This window comes from Sceloporus occidentalis, unplaced genomic scaffold (assembly GCF_023333645.1).
Source record: "Sceloporus occidentalis isolate IW3139 unplaced genomic scaffold, rSceOcc1.0.p SCAF_3, whole genome shotgun sequence".
NCBI classification, from domain to species: Eukaryota; Metazoa; Chordata; class Lepidosauria; order Squamata; family Phrynosomatidae; genus Sceloporus; species Sceloporus occidentalis.
The window spans coordinates 88852183-88872290 of record NW_028316983.1 but is presented as its reverse complement, the minus strand read 5'-3'; the positions used below and the strand labels follow the sequence as shown (position 1 = coordinate 88872290).

The 20108-nt window shown below is 39.6% G+C and overlaps 1 protein-coding gene across 12 annotated transcripts in view; it reads right to left on the bottom strand.

Annotated features, from left to right (window-relative positions):
- SGIP1 (SH3GL interacting endocytic adaptor 1) overlaps positions 1-18038 on the bottom strand; it is a 127593-nt gene extending 109555 nt beyond the window's left edge. For 6 of the 12 annotated variants that reach the window (XM_089515374.1, XM_089515375.1, XM_089515377.1 and 3 more), the window contains exon 1: positions 17718-18038. In XM_089515374.1, the coding sequence (XP_089371500.1) occupies positions 17718-17727 (10 nt within the window). In that variant the 5' untranslated portion in view covers positions 17728-18038. The remainder of the gene's footprint in view (positions 1-17717) is intronic. The other 6 variants (XM_089515381.1, XM_089515385.1, XM_089515386.1 and 3 more) reach the window with 2 other exon arrangements.
- Between the last annotated feature and the right edge of the window lie 2070 nt (positions 18039-20108).

Below are 20108 nucleotides of genomic sequence, written 5' to 3'. Positions count from 1 at the left end.
CTAGTTACTTAAAATTTGTTTCTTTTTCTAATCACGAAGTTACAACAACATTAAAATGTTTATAGTTACAAAGATGTTTCCTCATTAAATGGTGCAGGAGTAATATCACACAGTTCAGTGCTGGCTTTTGCCAGCCACTTACTTATCATGATGTTACCTCACATGATGTTGCCTCACTTACTTTTGAGAAACAGGTTACTTTTTAAAAACTGAAACTATAATAGTAATTTGCTATCAAAGCCCCCTTAGACAGTAACTGTGATTAACTACTTTTGAAAGTAATGAATTATGTTTTGTGTAAGCAGCCTTGGGTTTCCATTGGGAGAAAGGCAAGACAGAAATTAGCTAATTAGTTAAAAAACAAATAAATAAAATAAAATTAATTTTCCAAACTCTGACAGGTCAGTACTGATCCTGGGTGGTGGCTGTATACCTGGCCCATTCATCCATTCCTCCGGAACAGAGTTGGCAAATGTTGTTTTTGGCCATTCTAAACTCCAAAGAGTGAGGGGGCTCAGCCTGGATCAGAGAATGGAGCCATGAAGGAAAAGCACATATAACAGCAGCACTCTCCTCCATTTACTTTTCATCTACATCATCATGTTATCCTTTCCCCAATAAACTTGACTCTACATTGTCAAGTATGGTGCAATCAAAACATATATAATCTGTAATCCTGCATGTGCAATTGTATGCTGGGGCAAAACACAACAGCCTAAAGTCCTGGTACACATGCAATGGCTAAAAAATTAAAGCAATTGGCAGGTCAACAGGGGAAAAGTATTACTGGGCAAGAAAGCCCTTTCCTTTCACCCTGCAGGATCCCTTGTGGGCACATTAAATTCAAAGAATGTTGCAGGCATTTACTCCAAGAATTCTGGAAACCTGGAGCAACTTCTGCAATCTGTACATCACATTTTGGCAACTGGGCCATTGATCAAGTAGGCTTCTCACTCCTGGTCATTTGGGAATCGTAGGGTGCCTCCAGATGTGCTCCTACCTCTTACAGTTAAAAAAGCATTGTGTATTCCTTCTGTCTTTCTGCTTTTCCTAATCCACTTGGTGGTGGTGGTGGGGGGGGGGGGGAGAGATGGGAGACTCAATGAGAAAGTTGCAAATGGAAGGCTAAAGCCTTTGGATGCCCTGTAAATATTTGTGAATGAAATGCTGCCATTACATGGTAAAAGCCTTGTCTTGAGGCATCATTGCTTCATCATCAATAGATTTTTTGTGATTAACCTAATCTAACTATGCTTTGAAACTGCATGGAAATGTGGAAGTAGCAAAGGTTCAATCAAATCAGCTTCAGCATATGTTATCTCCACAGCATTCCCCCACAGGAGTGTAGCTACACCCTGTGGAATTCTGGATAAATACCAAATAATTAATATTTACAAAGTGGTGCTTTCTACAGCAATAATATTTAATCTCCTGATCAAAATGGCTAAGTAAGGAGAGTGGGGAAACAAAAAAATAAAGGAATCACAGCAGTAAAATGATTAGCACTTCAAATACTAGGAAAGGACAACGGCAGTGTTAAAATTGTCACTTATAGAAGGAGAAAATAACATATCTAGTAAGTCTATCTAAGAAAGGAGTCAGAGGGAATCAGTGCCCTCTCTACAGAAGCTCTGCTCTGTGCTAGGTTTGTCCAAATTATTCTCATTTCTGTATGTAGAGAGATCTTGTAGCATCTTTTAGACTAACTGAAAGAAAGAAGTTGGCAGCATGAGCTTTCATAGACTTAGGTCTACTTCCTCAGATGAATTTGGTCCAAATACATCTGAGGAAGTAGACTTAAGTCTATGAAAGCTCATGCTGCCAAATTCCTTCTTTCAGTTATTCTCAAAGATCTCTCTAAATACTAATTCCACAGAATAACACAGCTATATCTTTGTTCTCATATCAGTGATGGAGGGAACAGGCAACTGAAGCAACAGTCCCTGACTGCTATGTCAGTTGGACAGGAAATCTGCTCAATATTTTAGTCAGAATTTCAAAGGAATTGTCCTTTCAGGGATGGGGATCAGAATCTAGGACAGCTCCTTTAAGGTCTGGACTAAACTAACCACTGTACGGATACAGGAGACACCAGCTGCTGTCAGACTAGAATGAGGAGTACAGCAAAACATTTTTCCAGTGCCTTCAGGGTCGACATTGTGTAGGGAAAGGTGATAACCAGTACTTTCAATGGTGGTTAGGCCTGGCATCCCCTGACACATCCACCCAATATGATGGCAAACAAAAGGGTCTCCTGCATAATAGCCTAGATGAAGAAGGCTACTAAAACAATTGACCTCCTTTGTCAACTCAGATTAAACACAATTTTGGCTTCTTTCTTTCATTCTTTCTGCTTTACTATATCACAAATGTTATCAATCAGCCCACCTATCAGTTTTTTCCAGGATCAACATCAAAGCTATGTGAAGTCAAAAGCTTTCATGGCCGGCATCCATAGTTTTTTGTGGGTTTTTCGGGCTATATGGCCATGTTCTAGAAGAATTTCTTCCTGACGTTTCGCCAGCATCTGTGACTGGCATCAGAGCATTCTCTGAAGATGCCAGCCACAGATGGTGGTGAAACGTCAGGAAGAAACTCTTCTAGAACATGGCCACATAGCCTGAAAAACCCACAAAAACTATCAAAGCTATGTCTTCTCTCATTATATACATTATCTTACTACATGGACTAATCAAAGTAAGACTGTTTTGTTCTGTGTTCAATAATAACAGAAACATTTGCACTCACTAATTGCTAGTTTGCATTTTATTCTCTAAGAGTTCAGGCACAACATATATTTATGGTAACTTCAGTTTGTTAGGTTTTTCTACATCCACTCTTCCTGTATCACTCTGACCTGCAGCCATTTTCTTCTTTTCTCTCTCTGTTCCATTAGATCCTGTGTTTGAATATGCAAAAATAATTTATAAGTGAAGCTAGTTTTATAGGTTTACCAAGAAAACTATTCTTGTTTCTTTCTCAGATAGACCCTCTGCATGTGTGCATGAGCATGAGATTGGTTGTTGTTCACCTTCTCCATTGCCAATTTGATTAGTCTGAGAGATCTAGTGCTATCTCTCACATTTCCCAAGCATGCTGAATTCCAGTCTCCTGACTTGATTTTAATGATGAGATAAAACAGGAGATGACAAAAATTACACCTGCCATAACAGAATGCTTCCTTACATCAGTAGTCTACAAGGGTACTACAAACATTTTATGCAAGCTTTGTTTAGACTCTTTCTGGACAAGAAGCAATCGTTTATTTTTAAGTCAGAAAGGGTTCTTTCACTTCAAGCCAAAAATGGAAGCTTCCTTATGCACAGAAATGTGTGAAAATAATTTTACTCAAATTAAAAAGTTTTATTTCTGGGATGATGACAAAAAGGTTGGAGATGCTTCTTCTAGTTAAATATTCTTGCTAAGAAAATATGGGTTTCGTTTAATATTCCAAGGTTAATATAAATGATACAAATGGTGATAAAATGAAATTTCCTTACAAATGGTAATAAAATGAAATTACTGTGCCATTTGTAATTGTGGATATTAAAAAATGTTATGGCCCCTGCGACTGTTGAATACTGCATGGGATAATACTAGGAAAAAGCAATACAGATCTTCCTCCCTTTAGATTTTGTAATTTATTTATTGTTTTGGCTGCTATCATACTGCTGGCACTAGAACTGAAGAATAACTGTAGCACTGTGGGAGTAAGACTTTAAAAATAACAAGCACCAAAGATATGGCAAGTTATTACACACAGAACTGTCATAAGAAGCAGAACACCTCAACAGAACTGTCTACAAAGTGTTTAAGGTTAGTTACATTTTGTGTTGTGCTGTAACTACTGGTGCTTAGAAAGCAAGATATTTATGATTAGTAGGCTGGCTAGTATTGGATGTAACAAACATCTTGAGGGAAACTATAGCAGTGCATTCCTATTTATGCCTACTGAAAAATAAACCTAAATTGAGTTCAATGAGGACTTTCATCAAAGTAAAAGTAAAAGTAAATTGTACAAGGGTGAGTAGCTGGTTTGCATAGAGAGCCAGTCATTGAACTATGGACTCTGGAGACCAGCGTTCAAATCTTGGGTTGGCCATGAAAACTCACTGGGTGACCTTGGGAAAGTCACACTCTCTCAGTGTCAGAGGATGACAATGACAAACCCAGTCTGAAAAAACACACCAAGAAAACCCCGTGATAGGTTTGCTTTAGGATCGCCATGAGTTGGAAATGACTTGAAGGCACACAAAAGCAACTTATTTTAATGCCACGGCAGATGGAGTCAGCATTTTGGCCATACACCTGACATCATGAGCATGCCACCCCTCTCTGGCATTATAGGCTGACTGGCTACAACTGGTACTTGCAAGTGGGACTTTCAACTAGGGAGCAGAACTCTATGAAGACCGCCCCAGTCTTAGGACTGAGCTAGCTCAACTTATCTCTCACAGGGTTTTCTATGCAAGATTTGTTCAGAGGGGGTTTGCAATTGCATGCCTCTGAGCCTAATCTGCACTGCAGAAATCATACTATTTGACACCGCTTTAATTGCCATAGCTCAGTGTTATGGAATGGAATCCTGGGATCTGTAGTTTGTTGTGGCACCAGAGTTCTCTGACAGCGAAGGATAAATATCTCACAAACTACAAATTCCAGAATTCCATAGTATTGAGCCATTGCAATTAAATCAGTGTCAAACTGCATTATTTCTGCAGTGCAGATTAGACCTGAGACTATGACTGGTCTAAAGTCACTGAGTGGATTTCCGTGGCTGAGCTAGGATTTTAACCCTAATCTTCCAGAAACCTAGTCAAATCCTCTAACTGCTACACCACACTAGCTCCCTAGTTTTTTAATACTAGATACTGTCTGCCTCTATTCCCGAAAATAGCATTACCTTACAAAATATTTTACTCACCATTATGGGTAAAATTGTAATTATATTTATACTTTTCCATCATTCTGTCTCACACACATGCATTTCTTTTCCAGATAAATCCCAACAGACTAAAAGTCTTATCACAAGTGTAAGGAGCCATCTTCCAGAGGGTAATAGGAATTGGCATTTACTGACTGTACCTTAGCTAACAGCAGTAAATTGTACGAGAAACAGAGCTGAGAATGCCTTGAGAAACAGTAGATTAGTTTTCAATCTGTAATTTTCATGTTGGAGTCTTAAACACTATTAGAAAAACCAGAAGGATCTATCAGAGTCCAATCCTATAGACACTTACCTGGAGATAAATCTTATTTAACACAGTAGGACTCCTAAGTAGACACCCTGTCACAAACTTAGCAATGAATATTATACAACACATCAGGGCTGTATAGAAGAAGACTAGGAATGGGAATGGCAGTGATGAAAGAACCAGATAAGATTTTAAAGAGTAAAGATATAAAACTGAGCACTAAACTTAGAATAATCCAGTCCACTGTATTTCTCATCGCCGTGTACAGATGTGAGAGCTGTACAGTGAAGAAAGTGGTTAAAAAGAAAATCAATTCATTTGAAATGTGGTGCTGGAGAGGAGTCCTGGGAATATTGTGGACAGCCAAAAAAGTAAACAAATGGGCTCTTGACCAGACCAAACCTGAACTCTCTCTGGAAGTCAAGATGATTAAATTGAGGCTGTTGTACTTTGGCCACATGATGGGAATGCATGAATAATTGAAAAAGACAATAATGCTAGGAAAGACAAAAAGCAAGAAAGAGAGGAAGACCACAAGCCTGATGGATAGATTCAATCAGGGAGGCCACAGGCCTGAATCTATCAGAGGAGAGCAGTGGAGGATAGAGGGTCTTGGAGATGTCTCATCCACAGGGTCTCCAAGAGTTGAGGTCAACTTGAGGGCAGTTAACAACAACAATAACAACAGCAGCAGCAACAACAACAGGGTTATCCATGGCCTGTAGGCAATGTCCATTTTACAGAGGACTCTGCAGCCTGCACACGATGCACTCAACCCTGCTGCAAAATTCTCTCCTTACTTCTTGCCAAATTTTGCTGTCACTGTGCTGGAGAAGACCAGGAGAATCATGTCCATACATTATTTTCCCTGCTTAAATTTCACTCTCACCTGCCCACTAAACCATTCATTTGTTAAGGTAGTGTAAGCATGAGTTACCTGGGGAACACATTCCCTGCAGGCAAAGCTTTAAATCTCACAGCTCCCCTCCTCCCATGCCCAGCTCATTGGTCTGGTGACAGGGGACATCCAACGTAACCTTAGTACAGAGTAGGGAACATTAAAACCTCCCCATCCCTACAGGTTCAGATGCAGAGATGTGTGTGTGTGTGTGTGTGTGTGTGTGAGAGAGAGAGAGAGAGAGAGAGAGAGAGAGGGAAAAGAGAGAGCGAGAAGGGGTGAATACCAGACCTGCCTGTGCTCACCAGCATCTGAAAACCAGCCATCTCCTGGCATATGACCCTGAACCCAGATCCCATGATTTAGTTTTTACAGACAAAAATGTATTGTCATATTTTGCCATAAGGAGTAGCAAATCTAAAATCATTTGATACTACAGTGGGCCCCTGGTATCCACTGGGGTTTGGTTCCAAGATTCCCCCATGGATACTGAAATCTGGGGATGCTCGGGTCCCATTAAATATAATGGCAGAGTAAATTGTGCCCCTTGTGTAAAATGCCAAAATCATGGTTGACTTTTAGGAATTTATATATATTTTTCATATTTTCAAACCATGGATGGTTGAATCAGTGGATAAGAAGGGCTGACTTCATTATTTGACCACAATTCACTTGCTACTTATTTTTGTCTTCCACACACTCCTACAAATATGGTAGATATGGTTGTTTCCTCTAAGGCAGGGGTTCCCAATCCATGCTCTGCATAAGAATATATTCTTACATATATCCCTACACACCATTAACCTATAAGACATAGGGTAGGCCTCTTAGGGGCTCCACCATAGATATAAGGACTCAGTGAGTCAAAATGTTGGGAAACATAGTTTTTTGTGGGTTATTCAGGCTATGTGGCCCCTGCTCTAAGGTATCATAAGGTTTAGTGGAATTTAGCAAGAGGTTACAGCTTCATTCTTTTGGATATGGGCATTAAATTCATAATCTAGAGAAAACAATTGAATACCAGACATAAAACTGTGACCATCAGTCCCTCACATGTGAAACTTACGCTTATTCCCCTTAGAGACTGAGCCAGGATTGTCCTGCCTTTCTTCATCACACTGAGAAACAGCAATCTTCATTCTGTATGAGATATCATCAGCTGGCTCCTCCACTGCAGTCTTTGTGTAGAAGGAGCAAATAGGCCATTGGGCCATTAGCTTCCTTAATCTTGAGTTTTTAAAACATTATAGAATGATTTTAAATCCTTAACATCTATCCTTCTTGAGTCTTTCCTGAAGGAGGGAGAAGCAAGCAACCCCTTTCTTGATTCACTACGGCAAAAACATCTTTAAACAAGCACCATAGCAACCAGGTCCATTATGACTGAGAGGACTGGACTCCAACACATGCTCATTTATAGGAAAGATGGAGAATGTATGACTCTTCAGCTGCTGTTGTAGTGCCATTATTAGCCACAGCCAATGAAGCCAATGCTGGGAGTTGATGTTAGCTTTAGTCCAGGTATGTCTTGAGAACCATACATTCTCCCAACTCCACAAGCCAAGTCACATCTCTAACTGGACACCAGCAAAGGACAGGAAAGAAACCAAATTAATGTTCCATTTAAGGACAAGGAATTCTATTAGTGGAAGGGAAGTATGTCTTGCCCCCATATATTGGTCAGGGATCTAAGATCTTCCAAAGCCGTATAGGTTTCAGAGCCTGGAGAATTTACTTTTGAGGGCTGTTGGCTGGAGGTCCTGAGATGTGCAGTTCAAAAAGGTAACTTTTCCAAATTCTGGAAGGTGTGTGTGAATACAAACACATTATTATAATCTATTTCAATATGCCTTGAGGATAATAATACATATGAGAGGTGCAGGGTTCACATTACTGATCATATTTTCTGCAAAGTGGAATTGGATTTCTATTATGGTTTTTAATATTTGATTTTGGCAGCTGCCCTGACAATTAAGCATGAGGGTTCTCCCTCTCAATTCCCATCTTCCTTAGTATCTGGGGCTGCCTCTGCCATTATACCCATCCTGCTCTCCTCTTCAGCCTGCTCCAAACTTCAGTATTGCATGTAGTTTAATAAGAAATATTATATATAGCCATGTATATGCTTACTCTGTGTAACTGAAATATTTCTTAACTCAGATATCATACCTAGTTTAATGACAAAGATTCTCTACGTAGTTGCATATATCATAAATATGTCTTGACCTTGTCATTATAAGTTTTGCATAAATATAAAAATCTTTGTTTAACAATAAGCAGCTGTAGTTATAAGCTGGTTTACTAAACTATTTGCGTGCTGTTTGTTTGGCAAACATAACTAAAATATTATCAAAACAATTGCCATTTCATAAATTAAATTGTCATTTGGGGCACAGGTAGGCAAATAAAACCAAACAGGTAAGGTAGGTTGTAGGCCTTTCAAAATGTTGTTGTTGTGTGCCTTTGAGTCATTTCTGACCTTCATATGGGGTTTTCTTGGCACGATTTGTTCAGAGGAGGGTTGCCACAGCCTTCCCCTGAGGCTGAGAGCATGTGACTTGTCCAAGGTCACCCAGTGGGTTTCCATGGCCATGCCAGCTCTCTAGGGGAACATATGTCAAATTGTTGTGGTTGTGTACTTACAAGTCATTTCCCACTTATGGTGATCCTAAGACGGACTTATCATGGAGTTTTGTTGGCAAGATTTGTTCAGAGAGGGTGTGCCATTGCCTCCTCTGAGGCTGAGAGTGTGTGACTTGCTCAAAGTCATCCAGTAGGTTTCATGGCCAAGCTGGGAATTGAACTCTGGTCTCCAGAGTTGGAGACCAATGCTCAAACCACTACACCATGCTGATTCATATATGTCAAATAGAGGAATATAAATAGTTATACAAAATCAGAAATCTACCCAGTGCTTTACAGGGCAACATAAAAACCAGTTCCTAGTCTTGTGGTATGTACCAGCTACACCAGAAGCAGAATTACAGTATCTCAGTCGCAGAGGATGGCAATGGCAAACCCCCTGTGAAGAATCTTGCCAAGAACCTCATAGAGGTTCACTTTAGGGTTGTCATAAAATGTCTTAGAGGCACATAACAATAACAACAAACAAAATCCAAACAATAAAAATAAAATCTGAAATCCAAAACACTTTTGGTCCCAAGTATTTCAGCGAAGGGAGACTCAACCTGTATTTATATGAGTACTGAGTTTGACTCACCATGCAAAAACTGATTTAGTGGGTCTATTCCAGTTGAGATCAACCCACAGTATTCAGGCTTTTGACTGAAATGGGTGTTAAAGACATGTGTACGGTAGGCTGTTTTCCATGCATCTTCTCTCATACCAGCTGCCACCTTTCTATTCATCCTGAGTTTGGAATGAGGTGCCCCCCCCCCCCCATCTTTATCCTTCAAAAGGAGAGAAGGATAAAGGGATGAGAATAGCTGGAATCCTATTGGTTGGAGCAGGAGGCATGTGGCTTGGTCCAGATGTTATTGTACTGTAGCCTCCAGTGTTCCTCACCACTAGCTTAACTATGCTAAGGTAGCAGGGGGATTCTGGGACTTGCAGTCCACCACATATTGGAAGGTTTCAGGATTGGAATTCCCACCCCTGCCCAATCAGAACAGATTTACAGAATCAAATGTTAAATGGCGGTGCAACACTAGAGTTAAGAAAGGAAGGAGGGTTTAAACCAAGGATTTCATGGAAAGGATTTGAATGAAGAGGGACAAGAGGAAAGAACATGTTAGTGGCCTGGGCGATCTGTGATGAACTGGAAACATAACATGAGATTTTTCATTTTAATTATTGGAAGACTTTCCAATGTTACTGAGGATGGTAAAACTGGAATAGCAAAGGTTTCAGCAGTTTTAAAAAGTTAATTTTTGGACTACAAACCTAGGTACCCCATGCTGTCTGGAGATGGCCGTGATACTTGGGGGATTCTGGGACCTATACTCCAAAAAGTAACTTTCCCGACTATTGAGTTCAGGTAGAGGCACATCAAGATAAAAGAGCAGAGTAATTGGAGGGGAGTGCTATCATGCTACTTTGTATTCAGTGTTCTCTTTTTCTTCCTGTACTTGCCAGAAGAAATACATCCATCTCACTGAATTTGTCCACTGCACTGAGGACAAAGTTGTTATTCTTTTTTTATCCTGATCAAGGTGCTTGCATTTTATAATAGGGACAGGAAACAGTTGACCTTCCACAGGTTTTTGTCCAGCTCCTTGAAGTCTCAACTGGCCTGGCCAGGGAGGCTACCGCCCAAAGTATCTCGAGGGCCTACAGTTCTCCCTCCTTTCTCTCTCTCGCTCTCTCTTTTAATGTTCACACATTCATGATGATAAGCTATGGGGTCATATCATGGATGAAGACACCCAGTAAATTCGGAATTTTGGAGAATGTCAGTAATGCCTGTACTGGAAGCAATAGAGGTATGCTTTACACCTAAAATGTAATACACAGCCTAAACCACAAGCGCAGGTCTTACTCATGACACATCCGGTAAGACACTACTAAGACAAGAAACTAGGAGAGATGAATGACTCACTTAGGTAATACTAAAAGCCTGATGGAATTAAGATTCTTAACTGCTGACTGACAGACAACAGAAGGACAATAAGCTGTTTAACAGGGCTAATGTGAGTTAACTGTTGAATATGCATAAATATCCATGACTGTGCCCACTCATTATAAAATCACAAAGAATGAGTAACAGATCTTGCACATTCCTCTGTCAATATGAAAATAACCACCAATGTACACTGTCAAATATGCACTCTTCAAAGATGCTCCAAAGAAGACTTATTTAACAGGAATATTTGATAAGCCAATTTTGTACACCATTTATATTTGCCACATCACAATATGAATGTACAGAATCACATCTGCGTGTGCATGTTCTCCATTCACCTCTAGCTACGTATGATTTTAAAATGTTTTAAATTCATAACTGTGCTCAGGCTGCTGCCAGGGTAAGTGTTGTGAGAGAGGAGTAGTTAGGCCCCCCCCCCCTTCTCCCCTGCAATCCCTTGTCCATTTTGAAAACATAGGCAGAAAAGGCCTTATCTTTTGAAAAAGGGAAGAATTGCTGTCCTACAGCTTCTTTGCACTCCATTTAAATTCCTTCTAGGTCCTGAAGCCTAGTTTATAGTTATATCCAGAAAGAGCAGCTTTAGACGCCACTCATGTTCCTGGGATGTAGTATCACTGGAATTTGGAATGCCTGTATTTGCATATGCATAAATAATGAGAATATCTTGGAGATGGGACTCAAGTCTAAACACAAAATAAATTAATACACATAGCCTGAAGCTAATTTTTTACAATAAATAATTAAATAATTTTGTGCATGAAATAAAGTTTGTGTACACTGAACAAAAGCAAAGGTGTCACTATCTCAGCCACACATGGGGAAAGTTTTGATTTTTTGGTATATTTTGAGTTCCAGACAGGGGAGACTCAGCCTGCACTGTTGATGGAAAGAGTCTACTCTGATTGGGATTGACAATAGGATTTAGGTCATAGGCTTTACGAAATACAAGTTGCAGCACCTCACTTCTATTCTCATCAGCCTCTGGGAAGACCCAAAAACTACCTCACAGGATTGTTGTGAAGAGAAACTGAAGAGTGACTGTAAAGCACTGTATATATTTGGGAGTGCTATGTAAATGCTGGAAATAATAATCACAAGTAGTAACAGTAGCTGTTAGCTCTCATCCCTGAGAACCAACCACTTGAGAGTTCCCAAAGTAGCACAAATAATTCAACAAATCAAAATTTTACCCCTTGTCCACAAAAGAGGAATATCTGCCAGCCTTTTAGATTTTAACAGGATTTGGCACTCTCTTCAAAGCAGAGGAATTAGGAAAGACAGTAGAATAGTTCAGATTTTTCTGAAGCAGGGAATGCTGCACAAGAGGGCATGCTATCCATTTGGAATGTATAGTGTCAGCTGCAATGCCTCACGCTTGACTTTTGCACAATACTGTTTTGCCTGAATGACAAACAGTGGATATTGCTGCATTACGGTTGCCCAGGATGAATTAGTCATGATAAGCTCTAGGTTCAGAAACTTTCACTGTTAAAGCTTCAAGACAAGAACAAAAAAGTAAACTCTAAAGTTGGTTGTTCTGCAATACTATATATTGGTATAGAATGGCACCAATATTTCATATACATTTTGGCATCTCTAATTCTTCATGAGGAAAATCCTTCCATGAGTGTTTGTGGAATGGTGCACAATGACTTAATCCATAAAATTTAACAGTCCTGATGTCTGATCTTAGAAGGTGCTCATTCATAATCTTTTGGACAATGCCAGGAGGGAGAGTCTTGCAGTCTTCCAGATGTTGTACTGCAACATCTCTTCTAGTCAGCACAGCTAATAGCTTGGAATGCTGACAGTAGCCCTCGCACAACACCCATGATTCCCTAAATGATACCTTTTTTATTCTCATCTGTTACACAGTAATGTTTAGCTGACTACAATTCCTTGTTGCTTCTTTTAAGAATGACTGTAGATGCTGAGTGACAATCTTAGCCAAACAGGCCTAATATAAAGTAAGATAGAAGTATCAGGCTGCTCTGGATAAGCCCAAGGTTTACAGAAACACAGCCTTTCTTCTTCTTTTGGTTTTTTAAAAAACTAATGCCTCCAGGGTTAGTAACCATGTTGGCCTGGAATGACCAGAAGTTAATCTCTCTCTAGGAGTGTTGCCAGCCAGCAAGGTCTGGCCTGAAGTCCACAAATCAACCATGACCTTCAAGAACCCTTTGAGATGAGTACTGGAGATGTGACAAGCTCCCATTGTGGACTCACATCAGATGGTCATCTCAAGATATACAAAGGGCAGTAGAGTCAGTAAAAAGTGGGGAAACATAGAGAATAATCCTGAGTAAATGCTGAAAAATGTTGATAAAATGGGTAGGAGACTGGTAGAGAGGCAGAGATAGCCAGGATAGGAGCTGAACATTCAAAAATGGTTCCCTTCTGTAGTTATGTATGTTACAGCTACCTGCTGAGATAGAAGAAAGCCTCTTTGTACTATTCTGGTCAGTCATATGGCTTTTTCCCCTAGAATTCAAAGAAATATATTCAAATTGTGTGATGGTGAAGGACCTTTAGGCAGTGGCACAGTAAAGAAAGAGACTGTGTGTGTGTGAGAGAGAAGATGTTTGATCATGAATAGTGCAAGGGAAATGATTCCAAAACTGGCTTCAAAGAATCAACAGATATATATATAGCAGGATGTGTTTTATGTTGTCAAGGGTTTTCCATTTAGTATGAGGGAAGAAATGCAGTCAGAAGCCATGTTGAAAAGATAACTGATAGGAATGCAACAAATCTCAACATTTTTTTAAAACAAAAACAAAAACAAACAAACAAAAAACAAAAACAAAAAAGACTATCTCAGGAAAACCAGGTGACAATAGCTGACACAGAGGCGATTTACCACATCATTTCATGTCATTTATACAAGTACTCAAATAGGTGAAAACAGATTACTTTAAGACAAGCAGCCCAAGATGGTTTATTAATTTTAAATCAATATATGATCTCTCAGCTCCAACCCTCCTGGGCAAGTGAAGTTCAGTGTTCTTCGTGTTATCTTACACTGAGTTTTTCTTCTCTATTTCTACAGCTTGGTTTCCTTCTCATCCATGGATGGCATCTTCTCCCAACTATTATTTTCTAACAAATGTACACACCTTTCTCTCATCACCTACTCCTGCTTCCCTAAGCCTGAACTTCTTCCACCTCTCTTCCACACTGTTATAGTCCTCCTCTTGTGCCTCCTTCTATCATTAGAGTAGCTCTTCCAAAAGAAAACAAAGATATTTCTCTCTGCTCCAATACTAAACACATTATTGCATGAAAAGACCTCATAGTCAAGATGGAAGCATATTCAGATCTATCAATCTGTGTTTTGTTTATTAATTTTAGAGACTTGTAGGCTGCCTTTTAGTGTATAACAAATGTATAACCACAAAACATAGTAACATAACATACAGTAACTATTTTGTAGCACCTTTAAGACTAACTGAAAGAAAGAAGTTGACAGCATGAGCTTTTGTAGACTTCAGTCTAGTTCCTATATATGGCATATATACGTCTGTCCATGGCTTCCACTCCACCACAAGCATCTGAGGAAGTAGACCTAAGTCTATGAAAGCTCATCCTGCCAGCTTCTTTCTTTCAGTTAGTCTCAAAAGTGCTACAAGATCTCTCTACATACTGATTCTACAAACTAACACAGCCATATCTTTGAATAAACTAACTATGGTGCCCCAGTTTTGAAAGTCCCTCCCCTTGGAGGCCCAATTGGCACCAACATTATCTCAATCTAGTACCAAATTAAAATATGACAAAACTTTAGTAAAACTAAAGACTTTAAAGTCTACTGATTTTTTTATCCAGTTTTAAGGACTGTCATTTATTATAAATTAATATATAGTTAAGTTTTAGATTGTAATATATTTTTATTGTTAAAAATGTTAAATTATTTTAATTGTTTGAATTTATTTAAATAAAGAGATATGTTAGATAGAAAAAAGGGATGTCTCTTGTGGTCTCTAAAGATCTGGTTTGCTGCAATATTTTGGCCCAGGTTCTACTCTTCTAATTCCTCTCTTCTAATGCTTTCATTTGCATCATGTTTCTTCACCTGGTCTCAAAATATTTGACAGAAAACTAAAATCTATAAACATTTAAACCTCATGTAAGTGTACAAACACATAAAATACCTCATAAGATAAAATTTAAAGAATCATCAAAAATTCAACAAATTCCACCAAAATTTATAATTAGAATTAAGAAAGTATTGTTAATTTCCACTTGCATAATCTTCTGTATTAACTTCTGACAGATAGCGAGCCAAGACAAGCACCTATTAAAGACACTGAGGTATGAGCAGATTCTTGTCTTGTCCTCAAAGATTTCACGAGTCGATGAGTTCCATATGCACTTCCCAATAATTTTTTTAAAAGTATATTCTCAAATCATGGCCTGTCTCACAAGAAATGATTTGAAAAACAATTTATGTTACTAATAAAGGAAACAATCATTAATAGAACCAAAATTATCCATTCTTAGCCACTGAAGTCAATGGCACTGAAATTAGTTGTGATTAAGGGCCAAAACACACTGCAGAAATAATCCAGTTTGGGACGACTTTAACTGCCTTGGCTCAATGTTATGGAATTCTGGGAACTGTAGTTTTGTGAGACATTGAGCCTTCTCTGTCAGAGAAGAGCTCTGGTGCCACAACAAAATACAGTTCCCAGAATTCCCTAGCACTGAGCCTGGTGCAGTTAAAATGGTCTCAAGACAGATTATTTCTGCAGTATGTTTTGGCCCTAATTTAACCGGTTGATTTCAATGGGCCAGCTCTAAGCATGGCTAAGTCTGTTCCAAAACACAGTTGCTGTTTCATTCTTTGAAATGTAAGAAACATTTTCAAAAGATGATCCTCTTCTCACAGATGAGACATTCTTAGATTTGGAGGCATATCTGAAAAGGAACTTGGGGAAACATTTGCACATTTGAGGTGCTATAAGCAGATTTCATCATTCTCTCTGATAGCTTCTGAAAATTTAAGATCTTCATAATTAGTGTTTTCTTTTCTTAAAAGGTGTTCTGACAGATCTCCCTTGTTTTTAACCTGTTTAATATTAATCAAAATGGATAATGATGTTATCCCTTAGAACTGTGTTGCCTGGGGTTCCCTAAAGCATTATACTAATTAAAAACACTAGTAAGTGATTGACTAAGGTCACTCACTAAAAGTATGCTATCTTAATATGTACATGGTTCCCGATCAGAATAACTAAAATAAAATTCTCCAAGAAATATGATCTGTTAATGCCACAGATACCTGCCAGCTCATAAAGCTCACAGTATTTGTACTTGTTTAATTCACACTTTAAATTAAGCATAACTTTCATAAGCCTTAACATAGTATGCCTAACTCTGTGTCTATGGTGATAAAATCAAATCACATCTAAATATTAGTGTGATATAACTTTAACAGAGAAAAAAAGCCTAGTTCAATTTTAATTTGCTTATAGGTTTTTTTTCCATTTTCATTTTAATAAAGAGCAATCCATATAAATTTACTCCTGGTCAGTCCTTTGGCTCTACAGAATGTATATCCTTTAGTTATAAAAGACATTCTGGTTAATTTCAGGAAATACTAAAGCTTTAATATTTAGATAAACCATTTGCATTCTTTTAAACTACAAACTACCCCTCCTGGCTTTATAAAATTGTAGGGATGAAATACAGTGTCATTAAGATCAATTTGAAATTTATTACAGTCAAGAATAGGCTATAGGATATGGCATCCATACCTTCAACTACATTGGGGGATTACATGCAAATAGGGGGTCAAGCAATGTAGTTTTAAAGCTTTGAAACCATGAACCAATAGGCATCAAAAATGCAGTTTTCTGCTTGCAAGCTATACTCTACATTTTTAGTTATATCTGTACAAGATTCAGAACTATACAACCTCCTTCTTTCTTTCTTTTTCCTTTCCACCCCCTCCCCCCCAAAAAAACCTTGCTTCTCTGCACCATGACACAGTATGAAGGCCAGAAGAAATATTCTCAGTACACCTGCTATGGATGTCTTTTACTTCATTGGTAATTCAATCTCAAAAAATTCAACGCAATATTTATCTTAATACCATAACATGGGAGGGATGCTCCCTTTACCTTAAAATTGGCGAAATAAAAAAAAACCCTCCCCTAATAAATGCACCCCCAAAGGCCCATTGGGGTGAAATATGTTCTGCATTTCAACCACACATGCATGTTTTAATGTATCACTGTGAGTGTCTTATGATACTTAGAAGGCCATGATATTTTACATGCAGTCACATCCATTTCATTATAGCAAACCTCCAAGCTACAAGGGAGTAGTATTCCATGGTCATAACCATTGCAAACTAAAGGGCTGTAGGATTGCTATGTTTTAAACAGAGATCACAAATAGTACAATAACAGATACAACTCATAAAGATTCTAATAATCTTTTAGTTGAACATGCTTCAGTCTTTCCAGTCTTTAGGTGCATACCTTTGAAAGTATTAAGCATCAGAACAGAATCCTTCTCTAATAAAGGATTAAGAAAATTACATTTGAGTGCAGTTTTATGTAACACCTTTCTCTTTTCAAAATAGGAAAAGTGGCAGTGGTTTTCTTTTCTAGACAGCAAAGCTCCATCCAAGAGCATCTTCTTCATGTAACCCCCCCCCCCTCCATCCCTTCCACCTCCCAGATCCATTATGCAAATATTCTTCTCATTTCTTTATTTGCTTCAGAATAGTTCTGCAGGCCATGAACTGCTGGATTTTTTTTCCAACATCAAAAGAGATCTGCATGAATAAAACATGTACAGATCTTCTGCTGCATGGAGAGAAGCGAGAATTTGATCACGAGAGATGGTATCTGGCAAGGCACTTAGTCCCATCCAAGTTAGGATTTTTTAAAATAAAATCATCATAATCTTGCACTCAGAATTGACAAGGAAAGATCCTGCATTCAGCATCCTACAGCATCTGCCCTCCAACAACCAGCATCAGAAATGAAGCTATAATCAGAGCCGAACCTACCTTCCATCATGGTGGCAGAATATCATTCCTCAGTTTCCACAGAGCCTGGGGGGAAATTAATAATAATGATGATGATAATAATACAGGAAACTACTATCCAAGGGTACCAGATGCTTAATGCAAGCCTTCAAAATTTAGGGCCTGAGATACATGGCTGGGGCAGCTGTCATAGCAAAAAAGAAGGACATGTAAAAAAATAAAACAAAAATGGACGGAGAGCATGCTAAGGCAAAAGGCAGGCCATGGATGCTGCTGTAGCTGTATCACCTACAGGATCACAGAAGGATGCTGAAGGGAGGGAGGGAGAAAAAGAGAAAAGGAGGGGTGGAGGGAGCTGGTTTAGCTCACACGCCTGCTGCTAGCATCTCAGCCAATCCCTCCAGCTTTCTATCTCGTCACATGGTAGCTTGCTTGCATCTCCTGACACAATACCCCTGGAGAACACAGGAACCTATTCCCCCCCCCCTTTTTTTTTTCCTTCTTCCCTCAGCTTCAACACACACAGATGCACACAGAGAGAATTTCTGTATCTTGTGATGCATTTCCTCCCTCTCTCTCTTTCAGTGTAATCTTCTTGCAGCATCTGGGTGACCAAGATGAATGATCACCAAGCCCTGTCAGATTAGCAGAGAGAGAGAGAGAGAGAGAGAGAGAGAGAGAGAGAGAGAGAGAGAGAATGCTCTGCTGTGAAATCTGCATGTAAACAGGGAGAGAAAGGGTAGTGGTAGAGGAATGGATTGAAAGAGATTTGCTTTTGTGGTTGGTTAGGTTTTGGAAAGCAAAAACTAAAATCACACCTACAGCCAAGGCGGATGCCAGGCTAGGAATTCTGCTGGCACAGTTCTGTGCACAGAGAGAAAGACATGGAGCTGCATTCTTTCTCTCTCAGGGAGCCAGGATGTCAGTCTGCATCCGCACTGCAGAAATAATCTGGTTTGACACCACTTTAACTGCCATGGCTCCATGCTATGGAATTCTTGGGATTGTCATTTGCTGTGGCACCAGAGCTTTGCTTTGCCTGTAGTTGTATGTAGCTTTGCTCTGGTGCCACAAACAAATGACAATCCCCAGAATTCTATAGCATGGAGCCATGATAGTTAAAGTGATGTCAAACTGAATTATTTGTGCAGTGTGGATGCAAACTGACATCCTGACCTCAGTTCATTCCCTCCTCTCTCTCACACGCTCTCTCTCTTTCTTTCTGCTCCCACCATCCTCCATTCTTAGCCATACAAGGATAAAATCCATCAGCCTGACATCGCATCAGAAATGATGGTCTTCAGAAGTGAAGATGCCGGAGCCATTTCAGCAAGAGCATCTTCCCAGCATGCTTGGGAATTCATTTTTGCTGGAAGTGCATCTGTGCCAAAGGCCAACCGGGACTTGCCAGGAAAAAGGAAGGGAAACAAAAGGCCTACAGACCCCAGGGACCTCTAGATCAGCAGCCTCAGTAATGCAGGACAGAGGGGGCAGGGAGCACCCAAAGCCCTGGAACCAGGTTGCAGCTGTTTTTCTTTCTTTTTTTGCTTCCACACACACACAATGCAATGCACACAAGCACCCTCCTAGCAGCAAGCCACAGCAGCAGGGGGATTCCCAGCGTCAGCTGTCATTTCAGGCAATGCAGTGTCAGCCCTAGGGGTTTTTACTTTCCTTCCTTCATCATCCATCTTCTTCTGATAACCCCAACTCCCCAACCCCCACCTCCGGCCCAGGATTCCCATAAAACTACATACAAGGAGGGAGAGATCTAGTTTTGTCACCATGTCTGATTGCTCAGTTATCTCCTTCTAAAATGACACCCATGTTTGAAAAGTAGTGGTTTGAGAGTTGGATTAGGATTCCAGAGGCCGGGTTTTGAATGCCTACTCAGCCATGGAAACCCACTGGGGGATCTTCAGTAAGTCACACTCTCACAGCCTCAGAGGGAGGCAAAGGCAAACCCTCTTCTGAACAAATTGTGCCAAGAAAACCCTGTGATAGGCTTACCGTAGGGTTGTCATAAGTCGGAAATGACTTTAAGGCACACGACAACGTTTTCTGTAATCACTGACATTGTTGTTAACTGCCATCAATTTAGGCAACCCTATGAAAGGGACATCTCCAAGATATCCTTTTCTCAGTAGTCCTGCTCAAGTCTTGCAGACTCAGGGCTGTGGTTTCCTTGATTGAGTCTTTCCATCTATAACTGGGTCTCCCTCTTTTCCTACTCCTTCTACCTTTTGTTGTTGTTCTTGCTGCTGCTGTGTGCCTTTACGTGGCAACACTAAGGCATCTATCATAGGGTTTTCTTGGCAAGTTTCTTCACTGGGGAATTGCCATTGCCATCCTCTGAGGTTGAGAGAATGTGACCTCCCCAAGCCACCCAGTGTATTTTTATGCTCAAGTTGG